At 38.7% G+C, this 16,226-nt stretch overlaps 1 protein-coding gene across 2 annotated transcripts; it reads right to left on the reverse strand.

Annotated features, from left to right (window-relative positions):
• Nucleotides 1–4,922: 4,922 nt before the first annotated feature.
• Nucleotides 4,923–16,209, reverse strand: LOC131529903 (zinc finger protein draculin-like). Of its 2 annotated transcripts, none has more exons than XM_058759901.1 (3): nucleotides 16,166–16,209; nucleotides 15,221–15,379; nucleotides 4,923–7,009 (listed from the first exon to the last, which is right to left on the reverse strand). In XM_058759901.1, the coding sequence occupies exons 2-3, from the start codon at nucleotides 15,273–15,275 to the stop codon at nucleotides 5,220–5,222; spliced, it is 1,845 nt and encodes a 614-aa protein (XP_058615884.1). In that variant the 5' UTR covers nucleotides 15,276–15,379; nucleotides 16,166–16,209; the 3' UTR covers nucleotides 4,923–5,219. The 2 variants fall into 2 exon arrangements, with proteins under 2 accessions (XP_058615884.1, XP_058615883.1); XM_058759900.1 differs by lacking the exon at nucleotides 16,166–16,209 and adding an exon at nucleotides 15,834–16,157.
• Between the last annotated feature and the right edge of the window lie 17 nt (nucleotides 16,210–16,226).

Genomic DNA, 16,226 nt, shown 5'->3' on the forward strand with positions numbered 1-16,226 from the left:
ACTAAAACGGCTCGAGGTCCAGTAATGAACCCTCCCCACCAGCCGAGGTCCAAAAGTTGATGGTTTTTGCCAGGCCAGGGTATCTACAGGATATTTAAGCTTAAATTCAAGACTTTTAAAAGACCTGCACAAAAAAATTCAAATAAATTCAAAATTAAATTACTGTAAAAAGCATGATTTACAGTTCAGATGCAGGTTTTCACAAAAACAATCAAGCATTATATTAATTAAATAACATGTAAATATTTTTTACTGCCTTAATTGTTTAAATTTTATAACACATTATCTTGTTCCAGATCCACCAGTTCACATTTACAACTCTGCGTGTTTGCTGCTTAAAAACATGGGTTGATTTTCACATTGGCCTTTGACAACAGCAGACGTACAGGCTGATTGAAAATGGAAAATCGTTCTCTTCCAGCAGGTGGTGCTTTGGGAATGGCAGTACACAAAGCCCAACAGACAGACTCCACAAAGCAGCGAAGCAGATGACTTTGAAACGTGCAGCGCTCATATTCATTCAATGAATAGCATTTTTTTAAGTTTAATCGCAATTCTTGTCTTTCAGTCCCCACATTTAATACCTCCTGAAATCATAATTAAGACTTTCTTGTAACATTTAAGATTTTTAAGGACCCGTCAACTTTCCTAATTTTTGAAAATGCCATTGTTTTTCACCCACTGAAAGTTTCATCTGTCTGTGCGCAGCGGGCCGCTCTCTGCTCTCATCACTGCACGCACGACCGCACTCAAACGGCTCTAGAGCTGACCTTGATCTGCTAGATATAAATTTGATTTACTAGAACTTAGCGTTTGGTATTTATTTTATGATGTCAAAAGCCTTCACGGATTCGGACCGGAGTCCGCTACCATAAAGACTACAAAACCTGCGCCAGTTGAAATAGAAGCTAGATATGTAGGTCCGGGTCCAGATGGGACGGCTTCTGGGTCCGGGCCGCGGTCCGCCTGTTAGTGACCTATGCCATATACCATACATCCATAGTCTAGTGCTCTAATCATTGTTGAATAAATGGTTTTTAATACCAATCTGCAAGCTCCCCACTCATGTCCAGAAATACACCTCATTACATTCAAAATCTTTTTACATTTTTCCTCCATCTTACTTATGTGATTATTCCATGTAACCTTTGCATCAAACCACATACCTAAAAATCTTATCACTTTAACTTGTTCTAACTCTTTTTTGTACAATTTCAGCTTTAAATCTATACTTCTCCTTTTATTTGTAAAGAAAATATATTTAGTTTTATCTACAGAAAATTTAAAACCCCAATTATGTGTCTCCGCTTCCTTCCACTATAGAAAAGTGAAGCGAATGCCATCAAACATAACGACACGCCCGTTTATATAGCATCAAATTACTAGCTAAAAGCAAACTTATCACAAAAACGAACAATTGAACATATATCACCGTGATAACAACTACCTTAAATGACCAAAGCTATATTTCGGAAAAAAATATTGGAAGTGTAATTTTTTTTTTTTTTTTTTTGACTGAAGTTCCATTTGTTTACATGGAGAGGGCGGGGTTTATGACCTGTACTGCAGCCAGCCACCAGGGGGCGATCAAAGAACCCGCAGCTTCACTTTTCAGGACTTGTGAGACACACCCGATTCACACAGGTGAAGCACTTTATAAAATCATATCGGTACAACCCTGTCAAAATCAAAGTCTCCCCAAACAATTCAAAAAAATGAAATAGGCTATATAATACAGACTTTTCAAATTATTTTTAGATGAGCATTTTGATGCCAATAAAATGAGCTTTAGGTGGCAGTTTACAGATGATCTGAAGACATCAGCATACAGGAACTATTGACATTAAGTAAAGAGGCTTTTACAGCAGCTGTCTGACTCCTAAAACAAGCCTATGATCAACAGAGATCTCACTGTTATTCAAAGAATCAGGTTCATCATGAAGTTGAGGAAAAAGAGCAAGCAAATGAGGCGGAGCACACGGGAGAAGCAGAGCACACAGGAGAGGCCCCAGATGTTGACTGGTTCACACTGTGAGAAGAGGCATACGTTGTTTTGTTCAGTTTGTCTTGCCTATGCCAAGCCCTGTGATAGTGGCAATCCATTTAATGTAGGAATGAGAGATTGGAGGCATATCCATCAGAGAATTGAAGAGCATCAACAAAGTTTTGTCCACAGAAATTGTGCAGAAGCGTATTTCTTGAGGGCCAGCAAAGCAAACATAAACCATTTACTTTGTGGCCGGCAAATGTCTGCACACAGAGAGCAGGTTCGCAAGAGGCGTCAGGTGCTGGAACGTGTTGTAGATGTTGTCAAGGTGATAGGCAAGAGAGGACTTAGCTACAGGGGGTCCCAGTCTGAGGCTGCTTATACATTAGAGGACATCTCTGTAGATCACGGGAACTTTTTGGAGCTTATTCTTTTAATCAGCAAGTATGACATCTGCCAGCAAGAACACGTTGCGGACTGCATAGAGAAGAGCAAGAGGCTACATCAGAACGGAGGGAAAGGCAGAGGATCCCTTCTCACTTTGATTTCCAAAAATACAGTCAATAATGTAATAGATGCCATCCAATGCATTATTCAAAAATCTATTAGCTCTGAAGTTACACAAGCTGTAATGTTCTCAGTGCAAATAGATACAACACAAGACATCTCTGCAAAAGACCGGTGTTCAGTCATTCTCCGCTATGTGAATGATGTTGTCCATGAGCGACTTGTTGCTGTTGTCAGTTGTGAGGCATCGTCTGGGAGGTACTTTAGTCAGTTAAAGAAGTCATTGATACACTACAGCTGGACATGAGTAATTGTATTGGAAATTCTACTAATGGAGCTACAAACACGCAAGGCCAGTACAATGGCTTCTCTGCCTTGCTTTCTTCACACTCTCCGAAGCAAGTACATGTGTGGCGTTATGCACATATCCTGAACCTTGTGATGGGAGACACCACAGGAGTAGTTATAGAAAGTGCATCACTATTCTCACAACTAAATGACCTAGCAGTTTTCATTTGAGAGTCCTATCAAAGAATGAATGTCTGGGAGAAAAAGAGTCAGGACCCCTCACCACAGACGGCTCTCTTCCATAGGAGAGACACGCTGGTGGGCCAAGGATGCTGCTCTGAAGAAGGTCTTCGGATTTTTTGGCAACCCACAAAATGCATTGTTTGTGGATGTGGTTCTCACTTTGACAAATATCGAAGAGATGGCAAGTCAAAAGCCAAATGTACGTGTCAAAGCCAGAGGGTTTAAAGAGGCCCTGCTCAAGTATGAAACCAGCCTTACTGCCCAGACATTTTTGCATGTATTTGAGAAAACGTCTCCTCTCTCCAAGTACCTACAAACCAGCGGATTGGACATTCTGACAGCACATCGGATGGTTGTGGAAACACAAGAAGCTGTACAAAAGAATGCTAGAGACTTTGACTCTGTGAAAAGGGCAGCAGACATCTTTGTGCGGTGGGCTACTGCCAAGCTACAAGAACAGGATGACGACACCGAACTGAAAGTGCAAACTGAGCTGCCAAAGAAAAGGATAAGGAAAAGGAAGACAATGCCAGGGGAGTTGGCTCAGGATGAGGTGGAAAGGGACGTGGAAATGGTCTACAAGACTAAGGTACACCATGTCGTCATGGATACAGTCACTGAAAGCATCCATCAACACTTCTGGCACATGGCACATTGTTTGCAGACTTGCTTATCTGGACCCTAGAAGATTCTCAGTGATCAGAGATAATGGATTGCCCAAGACGTCACTCACAGAACTAAGCAGATGCTTACTAAAGTTTGACAACCGGGCCACTGTTGTCACTTTACAGTATGAGCTGACTAGTCTCGCTGGTCAATGGGAGAAACTGAAAAAGTCTGCAGTGGAGGAGACAAACGGCATAAACAGACAGCACAGACACTCTACAACATTCTCAGATTATTTTTTCTTTTGTTTTTACTGTATGTATAATTTTGTTATAAATGTGTGCTCTTTTGCCTGTCACATACATTAAATGTTTAAATATCTATTACATGTGGTACTGCTTATATTATTTCACCATCTGTACACAAATATAAGTAGTGAATGTGCGTGTCCTTGGGTGGAGCTGTGTCGGTGTGGTAATGTGGGCTGGTGTGGCTACAGTGCCAGGGCTGAATTTTTGTCCCGGTCCGCCCCTGCTCAGAAGTGAAGACCAGGAGTCTCATACTGCTTTTCCACTGGGGCTGGTACCGGAGCCGGAGCCAAATCGGGAACTGGGCCGTGCTTTTCCACTCAAAAAAAATCCTGGGCCGGTGCCCAGATCCTGTTCTGAACCATCCACGAAAACCATTGGGAATTATTAACTAATTTCTGTATCCAATACGGCTGTCACATCATGATGTTACAAAAGTATGACTAAGGCCCAAATACCCAAAGTTTCCAGTGTAGACTGCATAGCCTTGGCCTATGGGACTATTACAGGATGAACCAACAACTCTGAACCAAAGACTCGCGAGGTGAACTAATAATTTCTGTTTCCTGTACAGAGTTTTAGTGTTCATTTTAGAGTTCACTGATTAGGGAGTGGAGACATGCCCATTATGGGATTAGAAATGTAAGAATCTGTTTAAGATCTGCTGATCCTACATCCTGACATATCATACACAAAAATTAAGGTGAAGTACATTGTATTTAACATTCAAGGTAAAGAAGATGACACTGAATGAATGATTCTGTTAAGCAAAGTTTCTAGCAAGAGGTTGCTGGCAGTTCCTGTTCTCTTTATTGTCAAATAAGACCCATCGTATTTCTTTATTGGCCCTTGGTGCCCCTGTCTCATTCTTTGAACAATTAGCTGATTGGATAAGGACTGGTGAAACTCTACACTCTGGGATGGGTTCCTATACCCACATACTTCATTTGCATGCTTTGTATCAAATCAAATCAAGGAGGACAAAAAACCTGAAAGTCAATTCCGTTTACTTGAAGTTTATTAAAAAGACATTTTCAGAAACTGGAGTGGTTTCCTTGTTTTATTTATTAGTTAGAATGGATATAGGTATAACTCAACATTTTTAATAACTGCAAAAGCTGAATAATTGATCAAAGCCTACTGATTAGTCTCAGAAATAATCAATGATCAATCGATTAATTTGTCTAATAATATTTAATTAATTGATTATCAAAATAATCATTTGATGCAGCCCTACACAGCACCATATCTGGAAGATCAGAACTTGAACTTACTGCAATTTACGACTTGCATCTTTTTTTATGAAAGAGTAGAGAAGCTAATTGAATGAAACGCCTCCCACATGAATGGCAGTGATACGGCTTCTCTCCAGTGTGGATCCTCTCATGTATTTTTAGAGATATTTTCCGTTTAAATCTCTTGTCACAGTGTGAACACTTATAAGGTGTTTCTGTAGTGTGAACCGTCCTGTGCACTTTCAATTCACCATCTGTAAAAAAAGTCTTCCCACACTCAGAGCAAACATGATCCTTCACACCGCTGTGTCTTTTCTGGTGTGATTTTAATGTATCCATGTTACTAAAACTCTTTCCACACAAAGAACATACATGAGGCTTCTCTTTTGAATGAACTTTCAGGTGGTCCTTCAGGGAATCTGCCCTAAAATATATTTTACTGCACTGATCACAGTTATACAGTCTTTTTCTAGAATGAGTACGCACATGTACTTTAAAAACACTTGATTTTCTGAAATTCTTCCCACACTGATCACATGTGTGCGGCTTCTCTCTAGTGTGGATCTGCATGTGTTTGTTGAGGGTTCCTTTTAGTCTGAAGCTCTTCCCACATTGATCACATGCATACGGCTTCTCTCCAGTGTGGATCCTCTCGTGTATTTTCAGATATTCAGACCGTTTGAATCTCTTGTCACAGTGTGAACACTTGTAAGGTGTTTCTGTAGTGTGAACTGTCTGGTGCATGTTCAGTGCACCATATGTAAAAAAAGTCTTCCCACACTCAGAGCAAACATGATCCTTCACACCGCTGTGTCTTTTCTGGTGTAGTTTTAATGCACCCATCTGGGTAAAACTCTTTCCACACATATAACATACAAAAGGCTTCACCTCTGCATGAACGTTCATGTGGTCCTTCAGGAAATCTGGCCTAAAAAACTTTTTATTGCACTGGTCACAGTTATACAGTCTTTCTCTAGAATGAGTACGCAGATGCACTTTAAAAACACTTGATTTTCTGAAACTCTTCCCACATTGATCACATGTGTATGGCTTCTCTCCAGTGTGGATCCTCATGTGATCATTAAGCGCTCCTTTTCGTGCATAACTCTTCCCACACTGATCACAGGTGTGTGGTTTTTCTCCAGTGTGGATTTTCATGTGTTCATTAAGGGCTCTTTTTTGAGTAAAACTCTTCCCACACTGATCACACATGTATGGCTTCTCTACAGTGTGGATTTTCATGTCATCATTAAAGGGTGCTTTTTGTGTGAAACTCTTCCCACTTTGATCACAAGTGTGAAGTTTCTCTCTAGTGTGGATTTTCATGTGTACGTTAAGGTTTCCTTTTTGTGCAAAGCTCTTCCCACATTGATCACATTTGTGCGGCTTCTCTCCAGTGTGGATCCTCATATGTTCGTCAAGGTTTCCTTTAAATGGGAAATTCTTCCCACATTGATCACATGTGTATGGCTTCTCCAGAGTGTGGATTTTCTTATGTTCATCAAGGTTTCGTCTTTGTGGGAAGCTCTTCCCACACTGATCACAGATGTGTAGCTTCTCTGCAATGTGAATTTTCAGGTGTTCATTAAAGTTCCCTTTTATTGTGAAAGTCTTATCACACTGCTCACATGCATACGGCTTCCCTCCACGATGAAATTTAATGTGAAGATCAAGATTTTGCTTACATGAGAAACTCTTTCCACACTGAGGGCAAGTGAAACATATTTTGTCGCTTGTTTTCAATGAGGGACTCAAGGATTTTTCTTCAGTTTTGACATCATGTTTCTCTTCCACTTCAGTCAGTTCTTCAATCTCCTTTTTCACTTCTAACAGGCCTAAAATGTAAGCAAAAAAATTCAAAGAGTTCAAAAGTGTGATTTTCAACATCAAAAAAAAAAAAAAAAAAACCTGAAAGGAAAAGGACATGAGAACCCTATAATAGTAGTAGAAATAGTAGAAAACATTTTGATCCATTCATTTGAATTAGGTACATTGATCATCCAATTATTTTTAATTCAATACAGGCACAAACCATTGTTTTGTACGGAGAACAATTTATATGCCAGTAATTTACAATTTTTTTACATATATTTATATAACATTTTCAAGCCTCCTCTGATTCATTGTAAACCAACAGAAAATTGAGACTTAGGCTCCATTTTGTACCCATTTCATGGAAAGTTAACCTGATATTATTTACTTTAAAGCTGCAAAAGAGATTTTGGTTTATATTGAACAAATATCAATGAATCAATCAGTGTTCTCATTAATTACCTACAATAATGGGCTGGGCGATATGTAAAAATATCTTTTCAATAATCGAGTTAAAAAATATTGCGATAAAATTGTCTAGCTGAGCTCCGCCTCCACCACGCTCGCCCCACCCCTGCTGGAGACAACACGACCGACATTCACCGTAAAGACACACTATGTTCAGTTTAGCTGATCAGCTCATGAATTGGTGTTTTCCTCATCTCAGAACAGTTCACTTTGTTTACTTTCATTTTCATGGATTTTTAGTTTGTTTCATTTTGTTGTTTGTCTTAGTTACCGGATTACTGTTCCCGCCAGTCATTAGTTGCTATGGTTATTCATTTTCCAATCAAACCTATAAGTTCATTGTCATTGTTTACTTAAGTTCCTCATTTCCTTTTGTTAATGGTCAGGTACTGTTTGTGTTACAGTTTGTGTTTATGCCTACAAGCAGTTTCGTTTGTGTTTATCTCATTATAGGGATTACCTTTTTCACTTATTTAATAAATACGCTTAATCTTCCTCACCTTCCCTCATCTGGAGAACCTTGTGGAATTTATGACACACATGTGACCCTTACTAAAGTTCCTTATGTACACAGAACATGGTGTGTCATAGGGGTGTGCAGCGAAGCCAGTGTTTGTATCTGTAAAGATCACAAAATTATTCGTATCTGTATTTGTATTCGGATAAAACCGGAAGTAGGCTGCGCTTGAACCGGAACTTCGTACAGTTATACTTGATAAGACCGTTATGTCTATGGTTTTACAGCCTTTCTTTTTTCGGAGTTATCACTGAACAAATATGCCGTGTTTAACTAAAATATATATATATATTTTATGATTATAACATTTATTTAAATATCTTCTAACAGTCGGAGCCGATACCCTTGTATAGGCAGTGCTTCGAGATGTAGTGCAGTTGTGCTTCGGGCAATGCGTCCCATTTTGGGACCTTTCCTGATCCGATAAATAAATAATTAAGTACCTTCTAATTAAAACAGTAAGGATTCTGATTAAGGCTGGGTGATAAATCTATTTTATCGATTAACTCGAATGTGTAGTTTACATCGATTTGTTTGAATGAAAATCGGTTTTCTCTTTAATATCTGCCGACGCTCCCCTCTGGGCTCCCGTAGTTCCAAATGAGCTCAGCCCTCCCCCCGCGCGTTTGCTATATTAGAGATATACAAACAACATGGCAGCGAGCAGGGAAGAACTCGTTCCCAAGAAAGGCACAGTGTCATCCGTAATTTGGAATTGGTTCGGTTTTGCGGCGTCAGACGCAGAACAAACAACACCCCGCTGCAAAGTGTGTTTGAAGTCAGTTGCTAGCAAAGGTAGCAGTACGACCAATTTACTGCAGCACCTCAACCAGAGGCATGCCGCCGAGTGGGAGAGATGTTGCGCCCTACGAAATGAACAAGACCGCGGCAGCACAAGCACACCCGCCAAAAAACAACCTACAGTCTTACAAACATTTACAAACTGTATCCAGTACGATAAGAATGGGGCCCGGTGGAAAACGATCACGGATGCAGTCGCAATGTATATTGTAAAAGATATGGTGCCCATATATACTGTGGAAAAGCCGGGGTTTATTCACATGCTGAAAGTTTTGGACCCCAGGTATGTGCTACCTAGCCGCAAATATTTTTCTGAAGTTGCCTTGCCTCAGCTATATAACAGTACACGCCAAAGGATCACTAGGGAGCTGGAAGGGGTGTTGTTTTATTCCGCCACAACAGATTTATGGTCCAGTCGAACGATGCAGCCCTACATGAGTTTAACGGTGCACTTCGTTAACGACGACTGGACTCTGCGAAGTATCTGCCTCCAAACGGCTTATTTTCCTGATGACCACAAAGGCGAAATAATTGCCCAGGGGCTAAAAGATGCTCTGAGCTCACCGACTCGTCTGTATGACTACAGACAGCGGCACCAACATGATCAAAGCTCTGCAAGACAATGAGTGGCCCAACCTCCAGTGTTTTGGACACAGATTGCACAATGCTATAGGTAAGAGTCTAATGGCTATGCATTCAAGTGATATATATTTTCCCATTCGCAAAAGACACGTGAACAGCCTAATTAATGCATTATATCAAACCGATATATATTTCCACAAAATTGGCATGAATAATCATAATGGTATATGTGTGCGTGTGTGTGTGTACATGCGTGTGTATGAGTGCGTGCATTAATATTATGCAGAAAGTGAAGAAAGACAAGTTCGTGAATGTAGGTCATGTTCCACTAAAATGTGTTTTGATTTATGTATTCTTTATTATAGAGAATGGTGTGAAGGACCCGCGGATCGAACGTGCCATTGGGGTATGTAAAAAGGCTGTGTCTGCCTTTTCTTACAGCTGGAAAAAAAGAAGAGACATGACTGAAGTACAAGCTGAGCTTGGTCTACCCACTCATCAGCTAATAACGGAGTCCCCGACCAGATGGGGTTCACGCCAAAAAATGATAGAGAGGTTTCTCGAACAGGAGAAGGCCATAGTCCGTGTCCTGGCTTCGGACAAGAAACGTCGTCATCTTGTGCCCACTTGGCAAGATCTTGATGTGTTGGAGTCCATAAATAAAGCTATGAAACCACTCCAAGACTTTACCGATGCACTTTCTGGGGAGTATTATATCAGCGTTTCATACATTAAACCGGTGCTCCATCTGTTCAAAACCAGTCTCCTACAGCCAGAGGAGGAAGACACAGAGCTCATTAAAACAATAAAAAGAAACATAATGCGGTACCTTGACGACAAATACAGCGACCCTGTGAAGGATGAACTCTTGGACATGTCCTCACTGATGGACCCAAGGTTCCGCTCAACCTACATTGATCCAGAGAAGGTGGAACAAGTCAAAAAAAGAGCTGTCGCTGAGGCTGAGTTCATGTCTCTACCTGCTCCTGCCAACTACAGTACACCACAGCAGCCTGGCCCAGCTGTGCAGGTGCGCCAAGAAGAAGCACAGCCTCCGCCCAAGAAGAAGATGACTTTAGCTGCCTTCTTCAAAAAGAATGCACCAGTGTCATCTCCCCACCAGTCAGAGGCAGTAACTCAGAGACTGAGCTGACAACTTATTTATTGACCCCTGAGGTAGACCCAGACACAGATCCCCTTGAGTGGTGGAAACGCCACCAACAGAATTTTCCAAGGCTAAGTAGTCTGGCAAAAAAATACCTCTCGCTCCCAGCAACAAGTGCCCCCTCAGAGACAGTTTTCAGGAATTGTTACATGCCACCGTGCATGCCTCAAGCCAGAGGTAGTAGACAGGCTTGTCTTCCTGGCTAAGAATGTTTAGAAAAAAATAAAGGATGTTCAAACTAAAAACAGCACAACAAATAAGCACTTTATGTTCTCATGCACTGATATTTAATGCTGTTTAATGTTTTGTTTGCACTTTATCAGAACTACCTCCTATATACTAAATAGAAAGATGTTAAACTTGTGTTTAAAGAAAACGTATCAAAAAGGGTGACAATTTTATGTTTAATGTTATGTTACATTCTATGTTATGTTGCGTTATGTTATGTTATGTTACATTTTCACTGTTTACAATGGCAGGGCCTGCCATCTTGCCGTTTGGATTGTTCTTTCTGATTGCACTTTAACCCCAAGGGGGAAATCCAGATCAAATCCCAGAAGGGAAAATCAAAACAAAATAAAGTTAAAACTTGTTTTGAACAATTTCTTTGTCATCTGCAGATTGATTTTAAGTGGGGGGTCGATTTAAATCGAAAATCAGATTTTTGTGAAAAAATTTTTGAATTTTTTTTTTAGGCCATATCGCACAGCCCTAGTTCTGATACAGTTTAGAAATATGGAAATTGATTTAAAGTAATTTCCAGGAAATGCATGGAAAAAGGCAAGTGCAATAGAATATTTTATTTGCGCTTATTTCATTGATAGAGTTTACACTCATTTACTTCACACAATTGTTACTGCATTGTAAATGTAGAGGTTTATGTAAAACAACATGATTTCCTTTGGCTCCTGCGCAGTTTAAAAAAGTATTTCACTTAAGTGATTTGCAGGTCTGGAAAAGTATAGAAAAAAATGTGGGAAAATATTTGTGTTTCGACTGTTTGCCCTATTCGGTGTTCTAAAATATTAAATTAATTTCTAAATATAAATTGATCATACAAGTAGAGAGCTTTCATGTAAAACGTTTAGTAATCATCTGAACACGGCGCATTTTTTCATTACGCATAACTCTTTAAGCAGTCTTTTTTTTTTAAACTTCACTAAACAAATGTGCGTGTGTCACGCAAACCAGCAAAAGATAAATAAGCAAACATGTAGGCCAAGTAGAAAATGTATCTGTATCTAAGCTGATTATTAGCCTACTCTTGACAGTGAGCTGGTTTGGTTTTTGAGAGACTGAGATGCGCAACGCGGCTGTTTGATTGGTGATCGCGCTGTGCTTATTTCATTCATTCGTGTATCATACCGTAGCCTATAAGGTTTAAATCGTTGCCTTTTAAATATACACAAACAATAGAACTTGTATGATGTATTATTTCAGTTGATATTACTCTTGCCAAACTCTGATTTCTGAGAGATGCACGAAGAGGCAACAACAATGACGTGTTTGATTTGCACTCTTCTCATTCGTAAAATTTACATTCATTCACTTCACACACTCATTATTGCGCAACTTTAGAGGTTTGTGTAAAATATCGCGCCGCTCCCCTGGCTCACCTGTTACCTAGCAAACAGCAGAGTGTGCCAGCCTAAGCCAAACATTCGGGCAGAATTATTCGTTATCCCTTATTCGTTTTTGAAGCCATTATCTGTGCCTTTCCGAATAAGATATTCAGCTTCGGGCACAGCCCTAGTGTGTCACATTACCTTTAAGTGTTTCTGTATTCGAAGTGAGTTTGAGGCTGGATCCTCTTACTCATTTTCTAAGGCCTATGGAAGTGTGGAGATATTTGTCTTCAGTAAACTCTGTCAACCTACTGAACTTAAACTTTGACTCCTGGGCCCATATTCACAAAACATCTTAAGGCTAAAAGTAGCTCATAACTTGCCGATTTAGTAGAAAATCTGAAAGGAAAAAAAAAAAAAACAGGCATGTCAATCCTAAATTTAGGAAATTTAGGTTTTAGTGCTAAAACTAGCTCCTCAATCTGTGAAACATTAGGAGTAATGAAGAGGACACCTAAAACACTAAGACCAAATCACAAACTATCCTCCCTGCTGAAAAAACAAAACAAAAACAAAAATAATACAAACCATCATAGAAATTCTTATGGTTTCCACTATAAATACTATTGCAAACATTACAAACCATCAACTTTTATCCATTAAAATCATTAAAAATGGTTTCCTGTAGTGTTTTGGGACATGTTCCAAGCCACCAATAGAAGGCGACCAATTATCAGTAGAGACCAACAGGCAACATTACAGTTACCATTAAAACCAGTACAATTCCCATTATAACCAGTAAGACCATTACAAATTCTGTGATGGTTTCTATTTTATTTTATTTTTTTCAGCAGGGATAAAATGGCTGTTGCTGGCAATCTGCCTCAGAACGTAAACATTTTAGAAACATCCTGCATTTATTTGCACACACGTTTTCCCACGGACTTTTTTGGTTTTGGATGTTATCCAAATATTTCCAGTTTGATTATATCCTTGTTTTCATTAACAAGTTGGGAAAGAAGTAACAGCTGTTTGGTTTACTTTTACGTTTGCATCTCTTACTATCAGCCATGATTATTGTACTCTGTTCATTAAAAAGCTGTTATACTACGGGGCCGTTGAATGCTTGAATCTGATTGGCTGCCGAACGTTCTGAGGTGTGCAATTATTTTCAGGGAACCGCACGGCGAACGTAGTTCCAGGCAGCTCTTGACTGCATTACATGACCATATCACTTCGCCAAATGATTTCTGTTATTTCAAAGGTCTTACAACAGCAAAATAACCAACACCCACAACGACACTGGCCAAACAAATAAATATAGTAAACAATATGATAAAAACGACAGATCATGTCTATGTTTTTGCCACAAAATTACGCTTTATTATGTACGGAAAGCACATACTCTATCTCTCCCGCTCTCTCTCCCTCACAGACCGCACACACATAACAGTTAGCACACACACTAACATACATTGTGCTAATGTTGTTAGCACTACTCTGACGATTTTATCAGTAAATAACTTAAAAACTACATGACTTCTCACAAGCGAGGTAACAACAACGGCGCGGTTCGTGAACAAAAGTAACTAAGTTTCACTATAACTAGAGACATTGCTGCCGAACACTATTGAGAGACGTACAGAGGTAATCTCTCTCTCTCTCTCTCTTATAACTTACTTATTAACTGTATTAACTGCATTAATCTGTCATTAACGGCTCAAGCCTCCGTTACTAGGTTTAAAATGACGTTTAGGAATTAGCAACTGAGGCCTTGGCTGAGATGCGGAAGAAATAATCCTACTCACAATAGCGATTTAAGTAGAAATACTGAACGAATGCCTTGAAATATATCGATGTCTTGAGGTGTGGCAACCGTAGTATAAGCGGAATAATTGACTTCGGTCCGTTGAATTATTCGAAAAATAATGCACACCCGAGGTGTAACGGCCACTCCGCTTCGCGTCATGACCGCATCACCACCTCAGGTGTGCATTATTTTTCTAATAATCCAACGGACCGAAGTCAATTATTCCTTACTTAATATGCATATTCGCTAATTGTTTATGAGAAGCATACATGTAAGAGGCAGACAACGTTGGTATTGTCCACTTTTAAGGCATCGCAAGTACACGGCTGTTAGTCACTTTGAAAAGACGTGCTAGCTGAGAAGAGTTTCGTCAAAACTGATTAAAAGTGATTGAAAATTTATAATTTCGACGAACTTGATGAACCTGTGATATCTTCTTCAGGGCGTAAAGGAAAATAAAAGCTGAAACTTTTTCATTGAACCTTGCAAAAGCAGCATGTTACAATGGTGAGGGAAAAGTGTATTGCGTGTAATTACATACAATCTATGATCACAACAACAGCGTTTGTCAGGCATCTACACTGTCATCTGAAGAGATTACTAAAATATTGTAAATTATATATAGTTTGAAAGTGTTTTGATTCTTTATTGTTCGGTCACACTTAACATTAGGGCTTCATTAGTTAAATCATTAGTTAACAAACTGCAGATGAAAAATTATTGTAAACATTCATTAATCTTAGGTAATTCCAATATTTAATAACACGCTGTTAAAATCAAAAGTCGCAACTGTGTTATTTAATGAGCTAACATGAACTAAGAGTTGTATTTTTTTTAACAAAGATTAATACTTCTGTAGCAAATGTAGCTATTGCTCATTCTTAATGTTAATACATTAACTAATGAGATCTTGTTGTAAAGTGATAACTATTGGTCTTTATAATTCTTTTGCACTTTAATCTGTGTAAAATTTGTAACTTTTTTGTGTATTGCTTTACTGTTTTTAAAATGTGCAGTTATTTTTGTTATAAGAAAAAAGTTATTAAATCTGTTATACTTTACTAAATTTCAATATCATGATGATACCGTATACTGTGATAAAAGTATTAGCAATTAATCGCTTAAAACATGTAAATTTGATACCAGCATATCCCTAATGGGGTACTGTAAATTCCCCAACACTAAGTTCTTATATCTATGCAGTGCGAAAACCCCATTTAACTGATTATTTCACACCTCTTATGATTTTTCTAACTGCAGCCAATAAATCTGATGGCCTGTTTGAAGCTTTATAACCTTATTGAAAAAATAAGAGTAAACACCAACCTATTGGTTCTTCAGTATTTTCCTGTTTAATTCTGCAGGGTTCTGGAACATTCATGTCCTTCAATATTCTTTCGCCAACTCTGTAGTCTTCAATTGTGGGAATATTCAACTGGTGAACTGCTGTGGGAGGAGCTTCACTGTATGGTAGGAGGAGCCAAACTGCCAAAAACAAACATAAATAAGTTATAAAATTGATGCTTTCATTAATTCACACACTGTAAACATGCTGTTCAATTAGATGTATAGTAATACGTTTCAAAACAAATTCACATATTCTATATGTTTATATTTTATCTGTGAGTCAATCTATTTTTAACATTATTATCTATTTTTGACATGAAAAGGCTATACAGCAGCAATTAATTGTGACACTCACTCTTATAGCCTTATCATGGAGATGAGAGACTGTTTCATTAAACACAGTTAAATAACGATCATAAAGCAGCATATGTATTTATGAACCTAATGTAACGTTAGTTCAGTTTACAACTACAGATATTGCTTATAGTCATAAAAAAAGAAAGAAAATAAACTTGTTTTGTAGAGACAGAAACTATTTTTTGACCAGACAATATTTTACAACGTCAAAACTATTTATATTAATATTATGTACCTCTTGTGATGGATTTAAAAGATCCCGCGTGATGAATATCACTTTGTGCCATTCAGTAACAATATCATTATTGCTCCAAACATCGAAACAATCATACACACGAACATACGAAAACACACAAAATTAATATATGTATTTAGCATATAGTTCCTCACATCGTTGTCTGCTGGCTAAATGTTTATTTCAGATAGCAGACGGCAGAAAAGACGCACAAATAGCACCAAATGAAAACAATACGTTACAGAAATAACTCTGTAGGCTGGTACTTTGTTAATGTTAATGCTTTGCTTTGTTAATGTATGAATAAGAGAGAAACACAATGAACTGTTTACCTCAGAAAGACTCAACGCTGTGTGCGCGCGTGAACTGTGACGTCATCAACGTGAGGCGACA

This window comes from Onychostoma macrolepis, chromosome 22 (genome assembly GCF_012432095.1).
Source record: "Onychostoma macrolepis isolate SWU-2019 chromosome 22, ASM1243209v1, whole genome shotgun sequence".
Taxonomy (NCBI): domain Eukaryota; kingdom Metazoa; phylum Chordata; class Actinopteri; order Cypriniformes; family Cyprinidae; genus Onychostoma; species Onychostoma macrolepis.

What these genes read in the sequence shown, in the direction of transcription:
- LOC131529903 (XM_058759900.1), bottom strand. Translation starts at nt 15,885, where the DNA reads ATGGCACAAAGTGATATTCATCACGCGGGATCTTTTAAATCCATCACA. An exon ending in TTTTAAATCCATCACAAGAG is followed by an intron (nt 15,380 to 15,833) that starts GTACATAATATT and finishes TGTTTTTGGCAG; the next exon opens with TTTGGCTCCTCCTACCATAC. An exon ending in AAATACTGAAGAACCAATAG is followed by an intron (nt 7,010 to 15,220) that starts GTTGGTGTTTAC and finishes CTTACATTTTAG; the next exon opens with GCCTGTTAGAAGTGAAAAAG.